We start from the raw sequence: 20,667 nt of genomic DNA, 5'->3' as shown, positions 1-20,667 counted from the left end.
TCTCTGCATCTAATTTACCAATTTGATTCTTAAAAATGACTTTCTTTGTGAATTACAAAGCATCTACAAAGACCTTGAAAGCCTTACAGCTCTGTTTGTGCTCCCCAAGCTGTTATTCCAGGTAACTGAGGAACTCAGTGTTTTGCTCAGAAGAGTTTGAGTACTGTAATGTGAAATTTGTTCTCATTGTGTTGCGTTCTGCGCTACTGTCTTTTTATCAGAAAAGTTGGATCCTATAGCACCATCTTAATCCCATCAACTGTTGTACCAGTAATGAAAGGTCACATTTAAGATTTAGAGATAGCTGAAATAAATGAATGGAAATGGTTGTCTCCAGGATACTGCTAAAACAGTATATTTATACTAAGTGATATTATGACTGCAGCTCTGCTTGAGGAAAGCCACATTTCTTTAAAAAGACTCTTAAAAGATCTTCAGACCTTACATATTCAGTAATCTTTGGAAATATTCCAAAATCATGTCACTTTCTAATGCTGTATGCCTGCATCTAAGACAAAACAGCATACTGAATAACACATCTAAAAGCTGCAGAATAACATAGGACATGAAATGAGAGTGGCCATCAATAGGAAGCATTGGTTGAAAGTTGACCAGGCAAAACACATCTGCCCCTGCTGCATTTTTGCCATGCACTGCCCCTGGCACATTGAGAAGATACCTTTCTTTCTGTATTCACATAGATCAATTCAAAACCTACCCTGGCTTAAGTTTTTTTTTGCAGTGCTTGCACTGACAGGGAAAAGAATGAGTGGACCCAGAAATGTAGGCTGGGTAAATTATACAACTGTATCAGTGGGAACTAATTCTAATGGGCACATTTCTCCAGATTTGCATAGACAGATTTGCAAATGAAAAAAAAAGCAGAAATTCATTCACACTCACAAATTCATCCCCTGCCTCTGTATTCATTTATTTTAAATTTGGACTGTTCCAAACACAAAAGAAACTACCTTGATGTTTACTGGAGGTGACACCTCCAGAAGGTGCAGGCAGTTTAATGTTGCCTTGACAGTAAAAAAAAGAGAGAGCATCTGACCTCACTGATGAAGCATGAATCCAAAACAACTCTTAAAACAACCCGCAGCACTGCTCTGCATTTTGACAGGCGCTTCAACTAACTTGGATCTCAAAGTTTAGGTTTTTGTTTACTAAACCTAAACACATCATTCTGTTTTTCCTCTTTTCCTTAATATTGAGTAGACTGTAATTGGAGGAGAAAGAAGTGCCTACATCTGAGGTAGCTTTACTCTCTAGCTGTCCTGGGCGGTCACTTCTCCCTGATGAAGGTCAATGGGAACACCATGGTACGTCAGAACAACATATTGGAGGAATGGACTGATACCTCTTAATCCACAGTACAGGAGAATTCGCAAAAAGAACTGAGCTGCCTTCAGGAAGCAATGTTAAAACTCCTCTGACAGACATAGATAGCTATGCTAAACTTCAAGTTACCTTCATAAAACCGGATCTTGTCTCTTAGGATCACCATGCCTTTTGTGAGCAGTTGATTCTGTAAATAAAATAAAGACTAACATTACTCAGCCATCATATTTCACCTTTTGATCTTTCTTAACTTCTGACAGTAGATGAGGTTTCATTTTGATGATCAATTACAGAAGGACTTTTCCTGTCGTGTCCAACTTGCTTGGGACACTTTTCAAATAATGCTGTAATCTCCTACTGCTTGCACGACACAGCACCCACTCTGTGCAGTGCAAAGTGCTCCTTGACTTCAAATGTCTGACTGGCACTGCAGGTATTCTGTCTTAGAAAAGAATAGTGCTTCAATAGGTACCCATTACTAACTGTTTTTCCTAGGAACCATACTTACAATGAAATTAGTTGCTTTATTCAGGAATTTAAATTTTAAGTTACAAGTGAATGTCTGAAATCTACTGAAAGATGGTAGTGCTATGCGAAAAACATTGACTGCACAAAGCTACTGCAGGCACTGGGCTTTCACTATCTAAATGCATATATAAACCCCAGATCTCACTTACTCATAAATGACAACATAAAGAAGTCAATGGAAATCTCTAAATGGTTTCAAGTGACTCCGTATTGGCATTTAGATCAGGTGAAGGGATTTTGCTCAGTAGCACATCAAAAAATTTCTGATTAAAATGGAAGAAAACACATGCCTACCTGTAAATACTCGGTGAAGAAGGATCCCAGTTCAGTTTTCAATAACTGCCTGTATAAAAAGAATATGAAAAGGACCTCTGTCATCAACAAACTGTATTAGCTGCTCACTGTATGAGAAAGGGGAAGACACTAATAAAATATTTTCACACAGCCTGCCAATAAAGGCTAAAAAATTACAACAAACAGGGCCAACAATACTAAGACTCTCAACCAGCATTTCTCTGCTGTTCTTTTAGGTAGTTCACTGCACAAACACATACGAAAAGAAACTGAAAGAGGATGTATTCCATCCTACATCTAACCCTTTTAAAAATGCCTGAGCTGTTCTCCTTCTGTGTCAGGGTTTGACTGGCGTCTGGCATTGCAAATGTGGCAGAAGTCTTGGCACTCCGTGTCTGTCAGTGTGACTGAGCCAACAAATAGGCATATAACTTAGCTGAGGTGTACTCATAGCCAGATAATTTGTTCTGTGTAACTCCCCCAAAAGAGCCGTGACAAAATGTTTAGAGAGAAATCTGAGACAAGATGATATTCCACAGGTTTTGTTGCAGGTATGAAATGTAGTGAGTTTTCTGACAGGGGCCATGATCTTCAAAGTCAGGATCCATGAAGCTGAAGTTTCATGTAGTTTCAGTGAAAAAGCAGGTAGAAACATAAGAGTTCAACTCTGTGTTTCATGACTCCTTTGCATTAAAACCTACAAACTCATCTCACAGAGCAAATCAAATTCACATCCAAAAAAACACAACCTACCATAAAGAACTTTCATGTTCAGAGCCAGCATTCCTTCAGACCCACAAGCCCAACATTTCCATCCAGACAGAAGTCACCACAAAGCTGAAGAACTGTATATTGTTTAAGTCTCACATATTGGATGCTGGATGTTTAGCACTTCTTTGTACTCATGTCACTGTTAAGATGCACAAGCAAGAGGTCAGACCATTTAAGAGTTTCACTCCAACTGGACTTTCTGAGCTTCTGCCAGTCTGGCCTTGACCTCTTACGGAAACCTGCCCTTGTGTGACCACCTCAGGTCACACAAGAAGGAAGAAATGAGGTAAAATTCAACTCAAAATCTAAAGACCTGCATCAGCTAGACAACTCAGTGCTCTGATCACTTTGTGTAGTTATGTAAACTACACATTTGGTATCAAATCATCATCCATCCCTTTCGGTTATATCTTTAATAAACAAATAAGTAATTGAACAAATTATTGCAACTACTAACCAAATAAATGTCCAGTTTGAAAAGCCCAGCATAATGGCATGATAAGCCCATGCTCCATAAAGAAGCCTGCAGAGTTGTTGTCTGATGCATGGGATTCAGCATAACCTCCTGAGATCTTCTGAAAGTTCAGGGCAAGGAGGGTCAGGTCAATCTTTAGGAGGCCTAAATACAGTATCTTATTTATTTATCTTCAAGTGCATGTCCACACTGACCCCATAGCAAACTAGGGAAACACTCCAGGCATAAAAGAAATGGAAAATAAACACAAAGAAGAGGTTTTTTTTCAGAAGCTTCTAATCATTTAAATCCTTTTTGGTTACAAATCTGATTAACTTAGACAAACTATCTATAAACAAAAGTTATCTAAGCCAGTCCAGGCTTTAGCTGTATGTCTCTCATTGTCATGGATGGCCACTGTATGGCTAGACTTCTCAGCATGCTTGCTGTTGCAACATATGGGAGAGAAGAATCCTTGCAGTATCCCGAGACTCCATCCTTTCCCATATGCATTGACAATCCTATTGTCAAGGTTGAACACCTGCCCTCACAAAATTGTTAAAGCCTTAAAGCATTAGAAGTGTTCACCAGCCCTTACTTCAACAAGTAAAAGGATGCTGTGCATGCCACGCATACTCAAAATGGTAATTTACTGTCCAAGTTGTTTTTCTTCTTGATCACAAGCAATGGAATTAAAGGTTTTTCTTACTTTGAACGTAGATAATTAAGGAATTTTATGTTAAAATAACAAGGAATTTGTGGTTTTGAATTCTACTATGCTAGTGACAATTTATTCCAAGGTATCTCCTTTCACTGCTGTTTCAAAGAAGTACTGGAGCTTCATGCTGACAAATTTTGCTTGAATTTCTACCCTTTCCTCAAGCTAGAAATTCTTTGAAATCTAGTTCTAGTTTCCTCATAGTCTTTAACAGGTGATATGCAAATACTTTCTCTTTTTATTCTTTAGGTTCTACTGATAATTCTTGGCATTTAGAGCAGGAAATACAAAATGATATTCTACTTATCTGATAACTGGCCCTCTGATAAAACAAAATCCCACCCCATTTCCACTTTTCAGCTGCGAATGAACTAAACAACAAGCTTGCAGTTAATTATGTCCTAGAATCATGTTTAAAAGCAAACAAAAAACTTTTTTTACAAATATATTAACAGTAAGAGGAGGGCTAAAGAGAATCTCCATCTTTTACTGGATGCAGTGGGGAACATGACCACTGAGGATAAGGAAAAGGCTGAGGTTCTCAATGCCTTCTTTACATCTGTCTTTAAATGTCAGATCAGTTGTCCTTGGGGTACTCTACTCTCTGGAAGTCTGGAATGAGGAGCATATGCGGGACAACTGGGGGATTAGGCCTTGCCAGCACAGGCTCATGAAGGGCAGGTCCTGCTTGACCAACCTGATCTCCTTCTATGATGTAGTGACCTGGCTGGTGGATGAGGGAAAGGCTGTTGATATGATCTACCTAGATTTCAGCAAAGCCTTTGACACTGTCTCCCACAGAGAGGCTGGCAACCCATGGCTTGGACAGCAGGTACACTCTGCTGGGTAATGAACTGGCTGGAAGGCCAGGCCCAGAGAGTGGTGGTGAATGGAGTTAAACGCAGCTGGTGACTGGTCATGAGTGGTGTTCCCCAGTATTGGGGGGTCAGTGTTGGGGTCTGTCCTGTTCAATATCTTTACTGATGAGCTGAATGAGTGCATTGAGAGCACCCTCAGTAAGTCTGCAGATGACACCAAGTTGGCAGGAAGTGTCCATCTGACTGAGGGTAGGAAGACCCTACACAGAGATCTGGACAGGCTGGATTTATGGGGTGAGGGCAATAGATGAAGTTCAAGAAGACCAAGTGCCAGGTCCTGCACTTTGGCCACAGCAACCCAGGCAACACTAAGGTTTGGGGCAGAGTGGCTGAAAGACTGTGTAGGGGAAACAGACCTGGGAGTATTGATCAATGCTTGGCTCAACATGAGCCAGCAGTGTGCCCAGGTGGCCAAGAAGGCCAAAAGGTATCCTGGCTTGTATCAGAAATAGTGTTACTAGCAGGAGCAGGGAAGTGATCATCCCTTTGTAATCAGCCTCAATGAGGCCACACCTTGAGTACTGTGTTCAGTTTTGGGCCTCTCACTACAAAAAAAGTGATATCAAGTCCCTGGAGCATGTTCAGAAACGGGCAACAAAGCTGGTGAGGGGAGCACAATCCTTACGAGGAGCGGCTGAAGGAACTGGAATTGTTTAGTTTGGAGAAGAGGAGGCTCAGGGGTAACCTGAGCTCTGTACAACTACCTGAACAGAGGTTGTGGCAAGCTGGGGGTCAGCCTCTTCTCCCATCTAACTAGCGATATGACGAGGGAATGGTTTCAAGTTGTTCCAGGGAAGATTCAGTTTGGACATTATAGAGAATGGTAAGGAGCTGAGAATGGGCTGCCCAGGGAGGTGGTAGAGTTCCACACCCTGGAGGTGTTCAAGGAATGTTTAGATATTGTACTGGTTTAGTGGAAAATATTGGTGATATCTGGAAGGTTGGACTGGATGACCTTAGAAGTCTTTTCCAATCTTGGTGATTTTATGACTCTATGATTGTATGCGTTGGACTGCGTTGGACTGCTTCACACTAAGCTGCAGCACAGCTATATTAATATCTCTGGTTACAGGGTAGAAAAATTGACAGCACAATTAATGCATCTTGCTCTTTGAATTCCTAACAAAACAGACACTTCACACTGCTTAATTAATTTCTGGTGAAACAGCGAGGCCCTCGGGCCACATCAGAGCACTGCTGTTTGAAGTTCTCAGCACCATATTCATTTGAGAGTTCCACAACAAAACTGGACAGAAGACATTGCTTGTGCTTTATTCTTCAATCTTTACTTAATTTCCTTTAAAAAAGTCAATTAGGTTGTCACCTGTCAGAAGTTGGAAAATTCAGATTGCTGAGTAAATTTATCTAGATAAGTGGTGTCATGGTGGAATCCAGATAAAGATCTGATTAAACCTATAAGAGATCAGTGACCAGATAGAAGACTTGTGCATCTGATTTTGCTGACAGTCATTATGCAGTTTTATGATCTTTGTATATCATTATTATCAAACTTTCATTGCCTGTTTAATGCCTTCATAAATTAATACGATAGTAAAAATGCACATAAAACATACTAAAATAGCTCCTGTCTTTTTTTATCTTCCTGTTGCTGCTTCCTTGGTTCGTTTTGAGATTCTCTTGAAACATTACTCAGAATCACAGAGTCAAAGAATCACCAAAGTTGGAAAAGAAGACCTACAAGATCTTCATCCAGTCCAACCATCACCAATTGTTCTCACTAAACCGTGTCCCTCAGTGCAACGTCCAAACGTTCCTTGAACACCTCCAGGGTCAGTGACTCCACCACCTCCTTGGGCAGCCCATTCCAGTGCCTGACCACTCTTTCAGAGAAGTAGTGTTTCCTAATGTCCAGCCTGAATCTCCCCTGGCACAGCTTGAAGCCATTCCCTCTGGTCCTCTCACCAGTCACACGAGAGAAGAGGCCAACCCCCAGCTCACTACAATCTCCCTTCAGGTAGTTACAGAGAGCAATAAGGTCTCCTCATTGTATGTAATTGTTTTGAATGCAAAGTCTAAGACAGTATTATACCTGATTTTATCTTTAATAGCAATTAGATTATATCAAGCAAATATAAGAATGTGATCTAACTGGGTTTGAACTTTTGCTACAAAAGAGGAAACATCACTGAAATGTGCTGTGTTTGTATCAATCCATTATCTTGAAACTCAAAAAAAGGGAGCTATAAATGTGTATTAATCTTAACATAGGATACTGTACTTCCTCTCCATTTCCCTTACCTTCTTTTTCTTCCTTGGTTTACAAGTGGTGTAAATAAACATTTTGAAATGACATATTGTGCATGAAATGAAAATGGAAAATGTACCATCATTTCCACTCTATTGCACAAATAAACCAAGAGAAATACTAAGTAGTAAGTATATGCATAGAGATTTTTGTTACTTAAACTTTTAATCAATTCCCTACTGAATTATCTAGTAAGAGCTCACAAGAAGTAATGTACAAGACATACGCTGATGAGACTCCTCTTAACTGGAGTATCTTCTCCAGTATCTGCATTATGACTCATCTTTATTCAGTTGGTAGGGCAATTTGAAATAAACTGAAATCACACACTGTTTGTTTTTTGTTTTGTTTGTTGTTGTTGTTGTTTTGATAAAGGGCTCCTCAGTTCTATCCAGCTTCTTATTTAAGGCCACCTTTTAATTCCAGAATAATTACATAAGAATGGTGTCAAACGGCACCGGTATAAATGAGTGGCCAAACCCAGAGCAGTGAGACTGTACTAATTTGTACCCACTTACACTTATTAAGCAACCAGTGCATAAATAATCAGAATAAAAAGCCTCTACGTGTGTATTCAGGCTAGGAAGCTGTATGTATGTTTCTGCCCACGTGTGTGATATATGGTAAGTGAACACTGTGACATTCCTAAGTCAAAATGAAGGTGCGCAAACATCACAGGTATAATGTGCTCAAATATTAACTCTTGGTCTATGAGTCAATTGGGTATTCAATGTTTAACTATGAAAATATTCCAGAATCTGCTGCAATTAAAGTGGCAAAAACTTTTACCATTCAGTAAATGCTGTAAAAGGTTACTAGGTTATAGATAACTCGAACACTTCCATACTCAAATTTTGCTCCATTGAAGTAATGGTGATGTGTTTCATTTTATTTATGTACTTCTTGGGAAAATGCATCTAAAACAATCTTAAGGCAAACAAAGACTTGTCCCACTTCTGAGGTCATATTTATGAACCAGATATTTTTACACTCAATACTAATATTAACCAAAATAAAATATTTTGAATTAAATAGAGTAGTAACCCAGATGTTTTTGTATGTGTGAAGTTGGTACTTTCTCAACCAAAAGTTGAATTTAATTGAAGAGAAAGGTTTGAGTTGCAAGTAGTCAGGAGGTCCCACAAAGTTAATGACTATGATCAGCAGTAAAATGAAGAAACCAGCAGGAGAGCAGATTCAAGAAAGAGTCCGCATCTGGATGTGTACACAAACAGGCTCAAAAAATATCACTACCATGCTTTCCTCTATAGACAGAGCTTTGTATACTCTTAGTCCATTTGCTGCTTTTCCATCTTAGAATTCTGTGTGAATGAACTGCATGCAAGACACACACCGAGAAACTTCACCAAAAAGTCCAAGCAGTCAGTAAGAGAAAGGGTGGAATTTGGCAATGAATTAGAAGGATTTTCAGGCCAAGTAGAAGGTGAGAGGGAACAATCTCTAAGCTGGGGCTCCTTTGAGTAACCTGCCCTTTCTTTCCAGGCTATAAGGGGAGGGTCATATATTTCCTGAACATGATTCTCACTAGGGGCTTGATTTGATCAGCTGGGAATCAAATACCTGTGGCAGGGACACAACTATGTGAACCAGCCTCAAAAGCCATGCTGCAGCCCATCACACATTCACTCAAATAACAAGTGATGCTGCTGATGTCTTGTTTATGACAGCACCTTTCTAGATTGGTCTAGATTTCATAATATTTTGTCCATCAGTTCAGGTGTGAGTCACCAGACATTATTCTTCTCAAAACAGAACAAAACTGAATGATCAGCCAAGATGACAATGCAGCAGCATTATTCTTACACTAACAAAGGAAATGGGCCTATCATGCAGCAGTATAATCCATCACAAACTGGCTGAAAAAATCAGCCTGTAGTCAGCTTGCCTGTTCTGCTGCCTCAGATGTTGCAATTAAACATAGCTGTATTAACAAGTATCATCATTGTGCAGGGCTTACACCCAGGTGAATGAATGCAAAATCTGGATGCTGTTCACCAGGTAGCAACAATTTTACTTCTGTTCATTGGTCCATACAAGATTATACTTGTCTCATCAGCAGATAATTTCCTTTTCCTCTTCTGTTCCTCACTAGTGGACAAGCATCCCGAGGCAAGTGCAATGGACCAGGAAATCTCAGCCCGGGACGACCATTTTCTGTCATTCAGATGAAGCTGGAGAATCCTAGCTTCACTTACAGTAATGATCAACCATTATTCCAATAACCAACTCAAAATGATTGATGGATCATGCTAACTGACATCCATCCTAGAAAATCTATTCTTTGCATGTCATTTTCTCCCCAGAGAAATAAGAAATAACTGAAGAATAAGTTTATTTTAATTTTAAAAAGACAAAGAGGAAAAAAGAGAGCTCACTGGCCAAATGTAATCTGCCTGGACTTCTCTGAAGATATTCCCACAATTATCCCGACTGGATCAGCATTTTGTGGATATTGTATGGATGTTATCGCATTGTGGAGCCCAGACAGAGCAGGAATAATCATTAAGTGATATGGAATCATTGAGAATTTATCTGAAGACAGAGAGGGAATACAATAAGCTGTCTGTCTTTTGTAAATGCAGCTCGTTTTCCACTGCTTAATCTTCATAGCACTGCGACAAGTTTTGAAAAGGAAATGTGCTACTTGCCCTTGTCAGTGAGACAGAGTTTAGTAAATAATCACAGATGCTGTAAATCCATGTTATCAGCTTATGTCTTGGTAGATTTTTCTTTGTAACAAAAACTTAAATGACTAAAATGATGGGATTTTCACCTTTACTTTTCTTTATATTAAAAAAAAACCCAAACCCTACAAAATTATATGCCTCACTGGTCTATATTTAGTCTATTGCAAACAGTTTCAGCACAGCATGAGGGAGAAACAGGAACTTTAAATTGTGTTACTCAAGTCACTCTGCTGACAAGACAGCTTTATAACTTCTAGAGCACATTCAGTTCACACAGAAGGAGAAGCTAGATGGAAGGGACTCCCAGACACAATGTCTTTCCTTGCTCTGTTGCACACCTCCATGCATGCAAAGGAAGCACTTCAGAGATAGGCTTAGCATCAGTGGAAAGGACAGCATAATTGCAGTGGTATAGAGCTGCACTGCTATGTGTTCAGGATGAGATCCTGTTTTTTCCTTCCTTATTTTCAAACCAACATATCAAGCAGGATTCTGAAATGATCCATTCTCTCCATAACACAGCCTCCCCTCTGCAGAAGGAGGAACCCAGCTGTCTCTACACATCAAGGTGCTGACACACATCAGCACATCTATTCACCAAGACTCAATGGATTGTACTGACTGAAATGACTACTGGGAAAAAAAAAAAAAAAAACAACCCTGCAATATTCCTGAGAAGATTTCATCTGCAAGTCCTAGCAAACTGTACTGCGTATGCCAGCTAATGACACCCTGAATAGAACTGAGTCACTTACCTGACTCCTTCATTGAGGTTGTAAAGTTCATGATCGGGGAGACCCTTACGCTGGAACACGGCTATTACTCCATTGTGGATACTGAAAGAGAACAGGAGTCATTAGCACCAGATCACATTTTAGAAAGGTATTGCTTCCACAGTAAGGCAAACCTTACTGTGGTTTCTTCCCAGATACCACGGTACCATTCTTAAAAGTAACAGATGACTGCTGGTTATATCTCAGATGCCTTAAAATGAATTATTCTCTAGAAAACAAATGACATACTTGAAAATCATCTCTTTTTGATTTTTGCAATTTCACAATTTTCATAGTTACACGCCTGAAATCAGTAGAAAATTCAGCCTCTATAGTCTAGGTATTGCTGTATAATTTTAAGCATATTTTTGCCTATATTTTATGGGCTCACTACAGAGATAATTTACAACTTCGCTATGATATCAGTTTGATATTTCCAGCATTGTTGGCATTTCAGTTATGATTACTTGATTTCTTTACTAACAAACCAGCATTTGTCAAGTCTGGACCTGAAGCTTTATTCATAATAAAGCATCAATTTTTTTAGAACAGGGTTATTGGAATCTCAAAAATGATTAGTTCTTTAAAAAGTAAAAAAGGCAGAAACACTACACAATTATGAATTTTAAGGCAATTTAATCAATCTCTTATTCATTTTTTTAATAAAGGGGCAACATTTACAACAGTAGCGATTACAAAACACGGTTTTCTGTTTCTCAAGAATTTATGCTCTTGCTCCATCTAAAGAAAAACCAAGGCTGCATAAAAAGAACAACAGGTGGAGAGTTTCTGAGACAGACAAGAAGAAACAAAACTACGTGCTAACCATCTGTCCTACAGCAATGCTTCCTTTTCATTTTCATTGATGTATGTAACTGTTCTGAAGCAGATGTTTCTCAGTGGTGGTGATTTTCTTCTGCAATCAGCCACAAGTGAAACTATGATTGAGAGTGACAGAATTCTCTAGCTCAACAGAAAGCCACATATCCAGCACTGTCTGTAAGTGGAGCACATGGCCACCATCCCCACAAATGCTAAAATGCTGAATGACAAATCCCTGCAAAGTGTTGCACGTTTTACAGAGCAATCCACATGCTTGGCAGAGATGCTTACCAAACCCATGAATTTAACAAGACCACACCTCAAAAGGTTACTGAAATGAGTTCAAGTGCTTCAGGATGAAACCCTGAAATGCTCCTGAAACACACAGAATGCACTTAGGGTGATGACACATCAGTCTAAATCACTGAGCTGAGGTCTGAGGGCAAAGGTAAAGAAATGCGAGTGAAAAGTGAGACTAAACCTGTTCCAGTACTAGCAGAAGGAAGATAGAAGTCGCCTTTCTACCCCATCCCAATTCCATCCTTTAACACTTCACATCAGACTTCATCTTTGATTCCTAAAGAAAAGAGAAAAGAAGACTGATACAGTCTTCCCATCTGTTAGCTAATCCCCACACTTGTAGATGCTTGGTGATTTTTGCCACATTTAAACATGGAGCTAAAATCCTCAAAATACTAAGGGCTTTTAGGTTTCAGCTGGGCTGGAAGGGCCACCTTCAAGCAACCCCACTAAGGTTGAGTTCAGCCTTTACTTGACAGGCACACAGGTTTGTCCAGCCAGGAGGTGTGAGGATTTGGGACTGCCCTATCTACTGACAGAGCTGAAGTGAGTTCTGCTCATAAGGTCTCCAGAGACAACCTGATTCCTGTTGGTAGATGATCTCAGGAGGATTTCCAGGTGCATTCAACAACATCCTGCAAAGCCAAGAGATCACTGCAAGTGTCACAGCAAAGCTTGGTATTTGCTGCTTAGAAGGAGATGCAGAGGGTGTGTGGAAATCGCAGGGACCCACAAGAAACCTCCTCAGGTCCACATTAAAACAAAGCCCTTGTAATACTTGCTGGAAGCAGAGGAGTGAGCTGGCAAATAGAACTGCAGACCCAACAACATCAAACAGCAAAGAGAAGCTCAGTTGCATTCATCTGTGAGTAAAGGACATTAAAAGTGGTAGCTGAAGGATATGACACAATGGGAAGAAATGCACAAGCAGATCCAAATAGGAATTGCTATTGCCTTCTCTCTCTTGGTGCTAAGCACTCCCACACACGCAGTGCTCACCCTTTCCCCCATGCACTTATGTGCACACAGACATACATGATAATCTAACCCAGTTATTCTGGCTGGCTCAAGCAATCAAATTCCATTTATGACTATTTGAAAATTGGCAGCTAAATGTCTCCAGTACACAGCGAGGTGACTTGGGTATTTTAACATTATGAGTAATATGTGAAGTACGATTAATGTAGTGAATAAAACAAGCAGTCTTTACACGCTCTTCTGATTCGGAAATGAACTCTGCAGTGTTCCTGCCATCCTTCTGCGGAGAGGAATGACTAAATCTCTCTCCTAGAAGCCACTATGCTCTCGCTTTCTCTCTGGCGCTTTTCTAAATGAGGGGGAGGTTTTCTCTTTCCAGCCTAGCAGGTCCATCATAATCCCTCAAAGAAATAGCACAGAACAAGGTTTTTTAATGAGAACTATGAGTTGCAAGCACCTATAAACATGCTAGTGATGACGTTTCCATCCGCCTGGGATCCTCCTTGCAGTGAGGGATGGCTGTCTAACCCACAGGACAAGTCTTGGCCCCGCCGCCCTGCCTGCCCATCTCAGCCAGCAGTGCATTCATGCAGGGTACAGGGATGCAGTTACAGTCACACCACTATGGTCTGCCACTCAATGTTTGCTCAGCAGAATACAGAGGAGTCAGAAAAATAGGAATGCTATTGATGATGTAAGCTGGTGTCAGAGTAATAAAAAGCTAGCATAAATCCTCTTAGTAAACGTAAGCTAATGAAAAACAACAGCAAATCCAACTGTGCTTAAAGTAATGCTATGGTTTCCTTAATGAGTGATTGTTTAAAAGGGTTTAGTCAGATCAGTACAACCTTTTGGTGAAAAGAAAGCCTGAGCTGCTGCTTACACACAAGATTTCTGCAAGATGGTTGAGGTGGGTGGATCACTTGTGCCTGCAACCAACCTCCATTGAGGTTTAAGCCATGATGTACATAATTAAACTTACATTTTAATGGTTAAGCTAAATTGGAAATGCTTTGTAAACTGCCTTCTTTAACTCTTTTACATCATGAAAGTTAATAATGGGTGTACTCATGCACTGATATTACTGCGAACACCCTCCCTGGAGCTGCTGTGCCTGTAAATGTGTGCTCAAGGTAAAGAAGAAAGCAGCACAGAAGACAAAACAGAGACAAAAAGAAACCAAAAATGGGTCTGTTCCTGAGGTACCCACACTCGGTAACAAATAAGGCTGTAATCTCTAATCAAGACCCCATATGATTTGAAGTCTAGGGTTATGAATGTTTCTGGTTTGCTGTATTGTACCAATAGACACATTTTCCACATAACTCCTCCTGGTCCTGCATTACTGTGCTTTCTCCTGTTTAAGGAAATGAGAAGTTTCTAGCAGAACCCCATCAGTATCTTCTGGTAGAGAAGGGGACTGGAAGGCTTTGTGCACCTGAGCAGTAAGCATCTGAAACATGCCTCCATACTGCAAAAAACCACAAATCTTGGGGTTATGGGATTATTGAACTTTTTGAGAGTAGAGTATTAATTCATATGCCAGCTCCTCAACTAGCAGGACTTGCGGCAAACTGCTGTGGCTGTGTTATTTAACATGTGCTATTTAATATGGATTAGTGTCCATGCACTAAGACACATTTTGCAAACACCTTTCCATACAAACACAAGCCATGGGCCATTCTTGGTGTGAAGACGATGGCTGGTATCCACAAGAAGAAATCATTTTGAGAAGCTAGCAGTGGAGCAGGAGGAAGCCTGGGAGGAGGCATGGGCCAGTGGGTGGTCAGGGAAGAGGTGAGTACCCACCGTAGGCTGAGCCCAGCAGTGGAAATTTGGATGAGACAACTGTGGAGATCACTGTTGAGTAGAAAATGGAAGTCTACAAAAACTTTAGAGCTTTGTAGAGTTGTCAGTTTTGTCCAGTATTTCAGTCTTGAAAAGAAGAAAGTGGAAACGACAAAAAAAATGTTTTGATAATGTTCTTATGTTGCCTTTAGAATTAAGACAAAATGCTAGGTCACTCCAGTAGTTGCCACAAATTACAGCTGATTGCCAAAAGGTAACTACAGTTGAGAAGGCTCTCACAGCAGCAAAAATCAACCCAGAACACTAAGAAATTTCAGTTCCATGGAGAGATCACTCATTCCAGATTTGCCTGAGCCTGCAGAGGAGGCAGCAGTGGCTGAACTACAGCTACAGCACACAGCCCTGGCTTCCCCACTGTTTGCATTAGCATGGAGGGATACAGAAAACATCAATCCCTTTGTGCAAAGCACCGAGTTTGACACTCACTGTTGACACTCCCAACCACCCTAACAGTACAAGTGCCAAGGCAGGGAGGGTGGGGCTTATTTTTCTGATTTTTACCTGATAGAAAACCCTTGCCAATGCAGCTTACCATCTCCAGCACATACACTTCACTTGAGTCATTAGCTGAGCACCCAGACACCACTGCCTTCTGCCCCACTGCTGGCTACTCCAGCCCTAAAATACCCCTGACATTTTTAAGAATCCAAAAAGGAAGAACTGTAGTGATCAAAACATGGTTTTCTGTCTCCCATACAACCTCGTAAGTAAACTTCAGAAGAGTGGGATGGATGAGTGGACAGTGAGGCGGACTGAGAACAAGTTAACCAACATAGCTCAGGGGATTGAATCAGTGGCACAGTCTGTTTGGAGACCTGTGGCAAGCAATGTTTCCCGGAGGTCGGTACTGGGCCTGGTCTTCTTCAATATCTTCATCAGTGAGCAGGATGAAGGGACAGAGTGCACGCTCCGCAGGTTTGCTGATTGTGAATCTGGAATGAGTGGCAGACACACCAGAAAGCTGTGCTGCCATTCAATGAGATCTGGACAGGCTGAAGAGTTGGGTGCAGAGGAATTTGGTGAGGTTCAACAAGAGCAAGTGTAGAGTCTAGACCTCGGGAGGAGTAACTGCATGCATCATAACAGGCTAGGAACAGACCTGCTGGAAAGGAGCTCTGCAGAGAAGGACCTGGGCTTGCTGGTGGACAACAGGTTTACCATGAGCCAGCAGTGTGCCCTTGTGGCTACGAAGGCCAATGGTATCCTAATATGCACTAAAAAGAATGTGATCAGCAGGTCAAGGGAGGTGATCTTTTCCTTCTACTCTACCATGGTGAGGCTACATCTGAAATGCTGTGTCCAGATTTGGGCTCCCCAGTTCAACAACGACAGGAAATTTTGAGAGAGAGTCCCACAGAGGGTCACAAAGAACACTAGGAGTCTGGAGCATCTTCCTTATGACGAAAGGCTTAGAGCCCTGGGACTGTTCAGTCTGGAGGAGACTGAGATCCTACCAATATTTATAAATATCTGAAGTCTTGGAGTCAAATGGATGGGCCAGGCTCTATTTAGCAATGCCCAGCAAGAGAATAAAGGGCAATAGACACAAACTGGAACACAGGAAGTTCCATCTGAACATGAGGAAGAATTTCTTTACTTTGAGGGTGACAGAGCACACTTCTTAGAGAGGTCACAGAGTCTCTTTCTCTGGAGATATTCAAAACCCTCCTGGATACTTTCCTATGTAATCTACTGTACGGAATCTGTTTTAGCAGAGGGGGTGGACTAAATGATTTCCAGCCCCTACAATTCTGTGATTCTTTGACTCTATCAGATCAGAAACAGTTTGCCTGCAGAGCTGAGAAACAACTGCAAAACCTGACTGCCTGTTTGGTTCAACCAGATCACAGCCCCAGGTTGGGACCGCCTGGCAAAACACGTGGTGTGGCCCAACATTTTACTTCTGCAAAGCACGCAGGTGATTTTTGTTCTCTAAAGCAGTCATTACCCTCATATGCAAGCAGCGTGTGTGAAAATATCACTGTATTTTTTATTCAGTTTGCATATTTATTTAGGTGAAATTGGTGAATATAAACAATATTGCGTGAATAATCTGCTAGCACCAAAGAGTTAAATGGCAATGTTTTTGAAAGGGAATAAATGACTGAGGGCTCCTTTTCCTTTGGACAGTATTTCGAATAGCTGATTTGCAATAATGAACCTGATAAAATTCCTTGAGGACACCCCTGCTCCAGAAAATACACTCATTTTTCTGAATTAGCTTAATTCAACCTGGACAATCCCACTTTCAGAACAGCTTCAGTCCAGCTGGAACTCCACAGGCTTTGTCCTTGTCAAGGTAACATTGCAGCTGCTAGCTCACTGATGTTTCTCAAATTTCTAGCCAAGGTAAAGCAATCTGCAAAGTGGGACACGCTGTAATTATGCACTGGATCATACAACTGAAAGTAAGCTGGTCTGCGAAACTGTCTTCAAAGAGTTTTGGAGACATTAGTTCCTCAACTTCACCAACTCTAAATGCTACTTTTGACTAACGAAAAAGTTGAGAAAGACTGGTGAAGCGACTTCCCTGAGATGTACCAAGATTTCATATTTTATGGAGCGTAAGATTATGGAAACTCTGGCTTCCGATCATACCTGCATTCAAACATGTACAGATGAGTCTGGAGAGCTCTGGGAAGCAGCTCCCACCACCAGTTCCTAGAGCAGTAGTCAAGGCTTGGCATGCTGCACTAGTGTGGTGGTGGTGTGGCCAAGTGGGAAGTCCCCTGCTCCCTTCCCCACCCTGCAGCTTGCCTCTGGCTCTCATCCATGTAAGCAAGTGCTCTCCAGAGGACTTCCACTGAAGGGACAGGAAAAAGAAGCCATTCCTCCTCACAAAGCCATGAATATTTCACAATATTTCTAAATAAATACTAAATACTGGACGAAGGAAGTTTTCCCAGTAGAAGTAGTAGTTGCATATGGAATGCATCTATTACCATACATACTATATCTATTGAATATGGAATAGGTCTGGAATGTTTTCTCCACTAGAGAAGCCTCACTGTCATCTGGAAAAAAAAAAAAAGCATTCATGTTTAATTAGGAGATGAAATATGGTTCCTGTGACTGTAAAAATTACTTTACAGAAGTTATTGCACACATTACAACCCTATAAAAATTACCCCAAACCATAAAACTCTGATTCTGCACGTCTGCTTGGCTTTACTGCTGGCATCACTGCCGTAACAAACATCTCATCTTTGTGCTCTTTGCCTTTTCATCACTACCTACTCCTTCACATTCCCCTTAGCTTCCCCATTTTCACACAGCAAGAGGACAGAAGCACCTTCCACTGGAGATTTATCCACAGCAGAGCCTGGGCAGCATCAGCCCTATCTGGGCAGTCTGTGCTGGCTTGCTCAGAAAGAAAAACTTTCTGGATTTTATTTGCCCCAGCAGCAAGCTCAGGATTACAAACCCTGGGTTTCTTGGTCCGATTGGTTTAGTCAGCACTCAGCCCTCAGTTTTTGCCTGAAGCAGAAGAGGGCGGGGAGTAGGGGGAAGGAATTGAAGACAATTCTAGTGAAAAAATCTAAGCTATTTTAATCCAATGCAAATTCTGTGAGCTGTAATGAAACTGCATTGTTCCACTATGTTGCTGCGGGTTGCTAGTTAACATGCGACCTGTGAGCTGATGCACTGATCTTCTGCGGTTCGTGGAAACGCAGGTTCGGAAGAAGCTGTGATATAAAGCCTGATTTGCAGCTTGTCACCAATTTCTCTTGATCTAGCAGTGCCAAGAATTTCTACAGCACTTCTGTTTGAAGGTGATGGAAAGGTATTACATTGTCCTTTCCCACAACAGGCACTGCGTTCCCCCTTGCAAGCCCTGTCATTAGGCCTCAGAAGGCAGCAGTCTCCAGGCTGAGAGGCAGCAGAGGGGATATCTCTGGTCAGCCATACTGCAGTGACACAAAGCCTGATGGCAGAAGGGGGGCTGCAGGTCCTTGGCAGAGATGGCCCACTGAGCAATAGTCCACAGAAAGTCTCACCAGTGTGACTGCAGCTTGGACCTGCTCCACCTCAAAGCAAAACACCACCAGCCCCGTGCAGGGCAGAGTCTGCCATGAGGCTGTGCTTTCCCTCTCCCTAAACCCATTTTGATGCACTGGGTACAACACCTCTCTCCAAAGCAGATACCCGCACGGCACGCCCAGACAAAGCTGCTCCCAAGAAACAAAAACCAACAGTGCATTTAAATATAGCACAGCCAGGACTGGCGAGAGGGGCAAACTCTTCTGGTGTGTCCTGACTTCCTTGATCAGCAAGATCTCACGCTCAGTACTGCACAGAACATAGCAGCACAAGCAATTTGTTCATGCTAGCTCTTTGTTGGGGTGTGCTATTGCATCAGAAATAAAGGCTCTTCCCTCTGTCCCTGCAGCACAACCTGCTCACCATCTGCACCACTCGTCGCAGCTCCAGGGAGCTGCTAGTGCACACATGGAGATGCCCGCTTGGTTTGCAGGGCAGCACCAGGTGTCTCAAGTCCCATGCCACCAACCCATGGGGACACATGGCACAGCCACCAGTGCATGGGGAAAGGCAGCCCCAGCAGAAAGCAAGGCTGGGCAGGGTTCACACAGAGTAGTGGCACAGCTGCTCACAGACACCTCCGCTCACACCACGCAGCACCTCCCCTCCCTGCTAACTCCTCCCCAAGTACCACCACCATCAGGACACGGGAAGCAGCTCTGCAACATTCAAACAGCACGTTTTTCTGAGCAGGTACCCAGCCTCTTCTGTCACCAGTACAGTTTCAGCGCTCACTGTGCTGCTGACAGCAGATAGCCAGTTCATAATTCAAGTATGAACACACAGCAATGGGTGAGAGTGATGGGAGATGTGATATTTTAAAATCTTATTATAATTGCTTAAAACTGAAATACCTTTAAAAATGCATCTATAATTCTCCAATATTTTTCTTCCTGTGACCTCCAGACAATTATAAAACATGAGTGAAACTTTCCATGCAGTGACACAGTCCTCAGGACTCAGAGGCTTAGACTCATCTTTCAGTGTCACTTCATTCTTCATTCATTGAATCTCTGTGCTCGGTGGCTCACTCAAGATCAAATGTTTGCAATTTTTTTTTTTTTTACCAAACAGTAATAAAATTCAGATGTATAAGAACACAACCAGGGACTATTTTTCCTTGCCCAAAATGCAGATGCATAAACACACATGCAAACAGAAACAAACAACTTTTTGCACTGAAGTGAATAAACTGAGTATTTCAGCAAATCTGCATCAACCATAAGCAGTACAGTCATGTGGATAAAAATAACATATATATGAATTTTAATAATTGTAAATATATTTTTGTATATAACGTATATATATACAATTGTTTATATATATATAATGAATGTGTATATATATGAATTCTATTAATTGTATATATATGAATTTTGAGTAAAATAAACCAAATCCACTTTGAATGAGAATATCCAGATGGACTCAAGGACCTATATGCAGCCAGATCTTTTGCAACGAGTCCTTGCCCGTCACAACAGAGGAGCTGAGCCATCTGCAGGAAGCACCGCTTGCTATCAGCCTGCAGAGAAAGTCTAACAGCAAGGTGAATACAAGCTACTCCGGCCTTTCGCCGGGTGTCAGCAAGCCAGGCTGCCTGTGCCTTCTTGGCACAGCATGGGGTAGCCGGGGGGTGGCAGGACATGGTGCAGGAGCTTACCTGTTCCAGGTAGCGTTGGAGCAGGCCCGTCGCTGCTGGGTCCCCCGCTCATCCAAGGCTGCCTGCTCTCTCTTGCCCAGATCACTGAGGCTGGGCGAACTCATGAACTTCAACCTGCGAAGAGTCCTCATGGTCAAATGTGTGTTTGCGCGTGGCAGCTACAGATACACCATCCTGTTTACACACACACACGCGCAGCTGGAGCAGCAGCAGCAGCAGCAATGCGAGCAGTTCCCTCCGTTTGCTGTTCAAAAAAGAAACTT

General features: G+C 41.7%; 1 protein-coding gene across 12 annotated transcripts in view; it reads right to left on the bottom strand.

Moving 5' to 3' along the window:
* Nucleotides 1–20,667, bottom strand: part of PRR5 (proline rich 5) — a 91,058-nt gene that overhangs the window by 30,501 nt on the left and 39,890 nt on the right. For 7 of the 12 annotated variants that reach the window (XM_090147273.1, XM_090147278.1, XM_090147263.1 and 4 more), the window contains 4 exons: nucleotides 20,405–20,664; nucleotides 10,717–10,797; nucleotides 2,167–2,215; nucleotides 1,474–1,531 (listed from right to left, as the gene is read on the bottom strand). In XM_090147273.1, the coding sequence (XP_090003399.1) occupies nucleotides 1,474–1,531; nucleotides 2,167–2,215; nucleotides 10,717–10,797; nucleotides 20,405–20,535 (319 nt within the window). In that variant the 5' untranslated portion in view covers nucleotides 20,536–20,664. The remainder of the gene's footprint in view (nucleotides 1–1,473; nucleotides 1,532–2,166; nucleotides 2,216–10,716; nucleotides 10,798–20,404; nucleotides 20,665–20,667) is intronic. The other 5 variants (XM_090147302.1, XM_090147256.1, XM_031597234.2 and 2 more) reach the window with 1 other exon arrangement.

This window comes from Phasianus colchicus, chromosome 1 (assembly GCF_987193195.1).
Source record: "Phasianus colchicus chromosome 1, bPhaCol1.hap1.1, whole genome shotgun sequence".
Taxonomy (NCBI): Eukaryota; Metazoa; Chordata; class Aves; order Galliformes; family Phasianidae; genus Phasianus; species Phasianus colchicus.
This window is presented reverse-complemented; position numbering and strand designations above follow the sequence as displayed.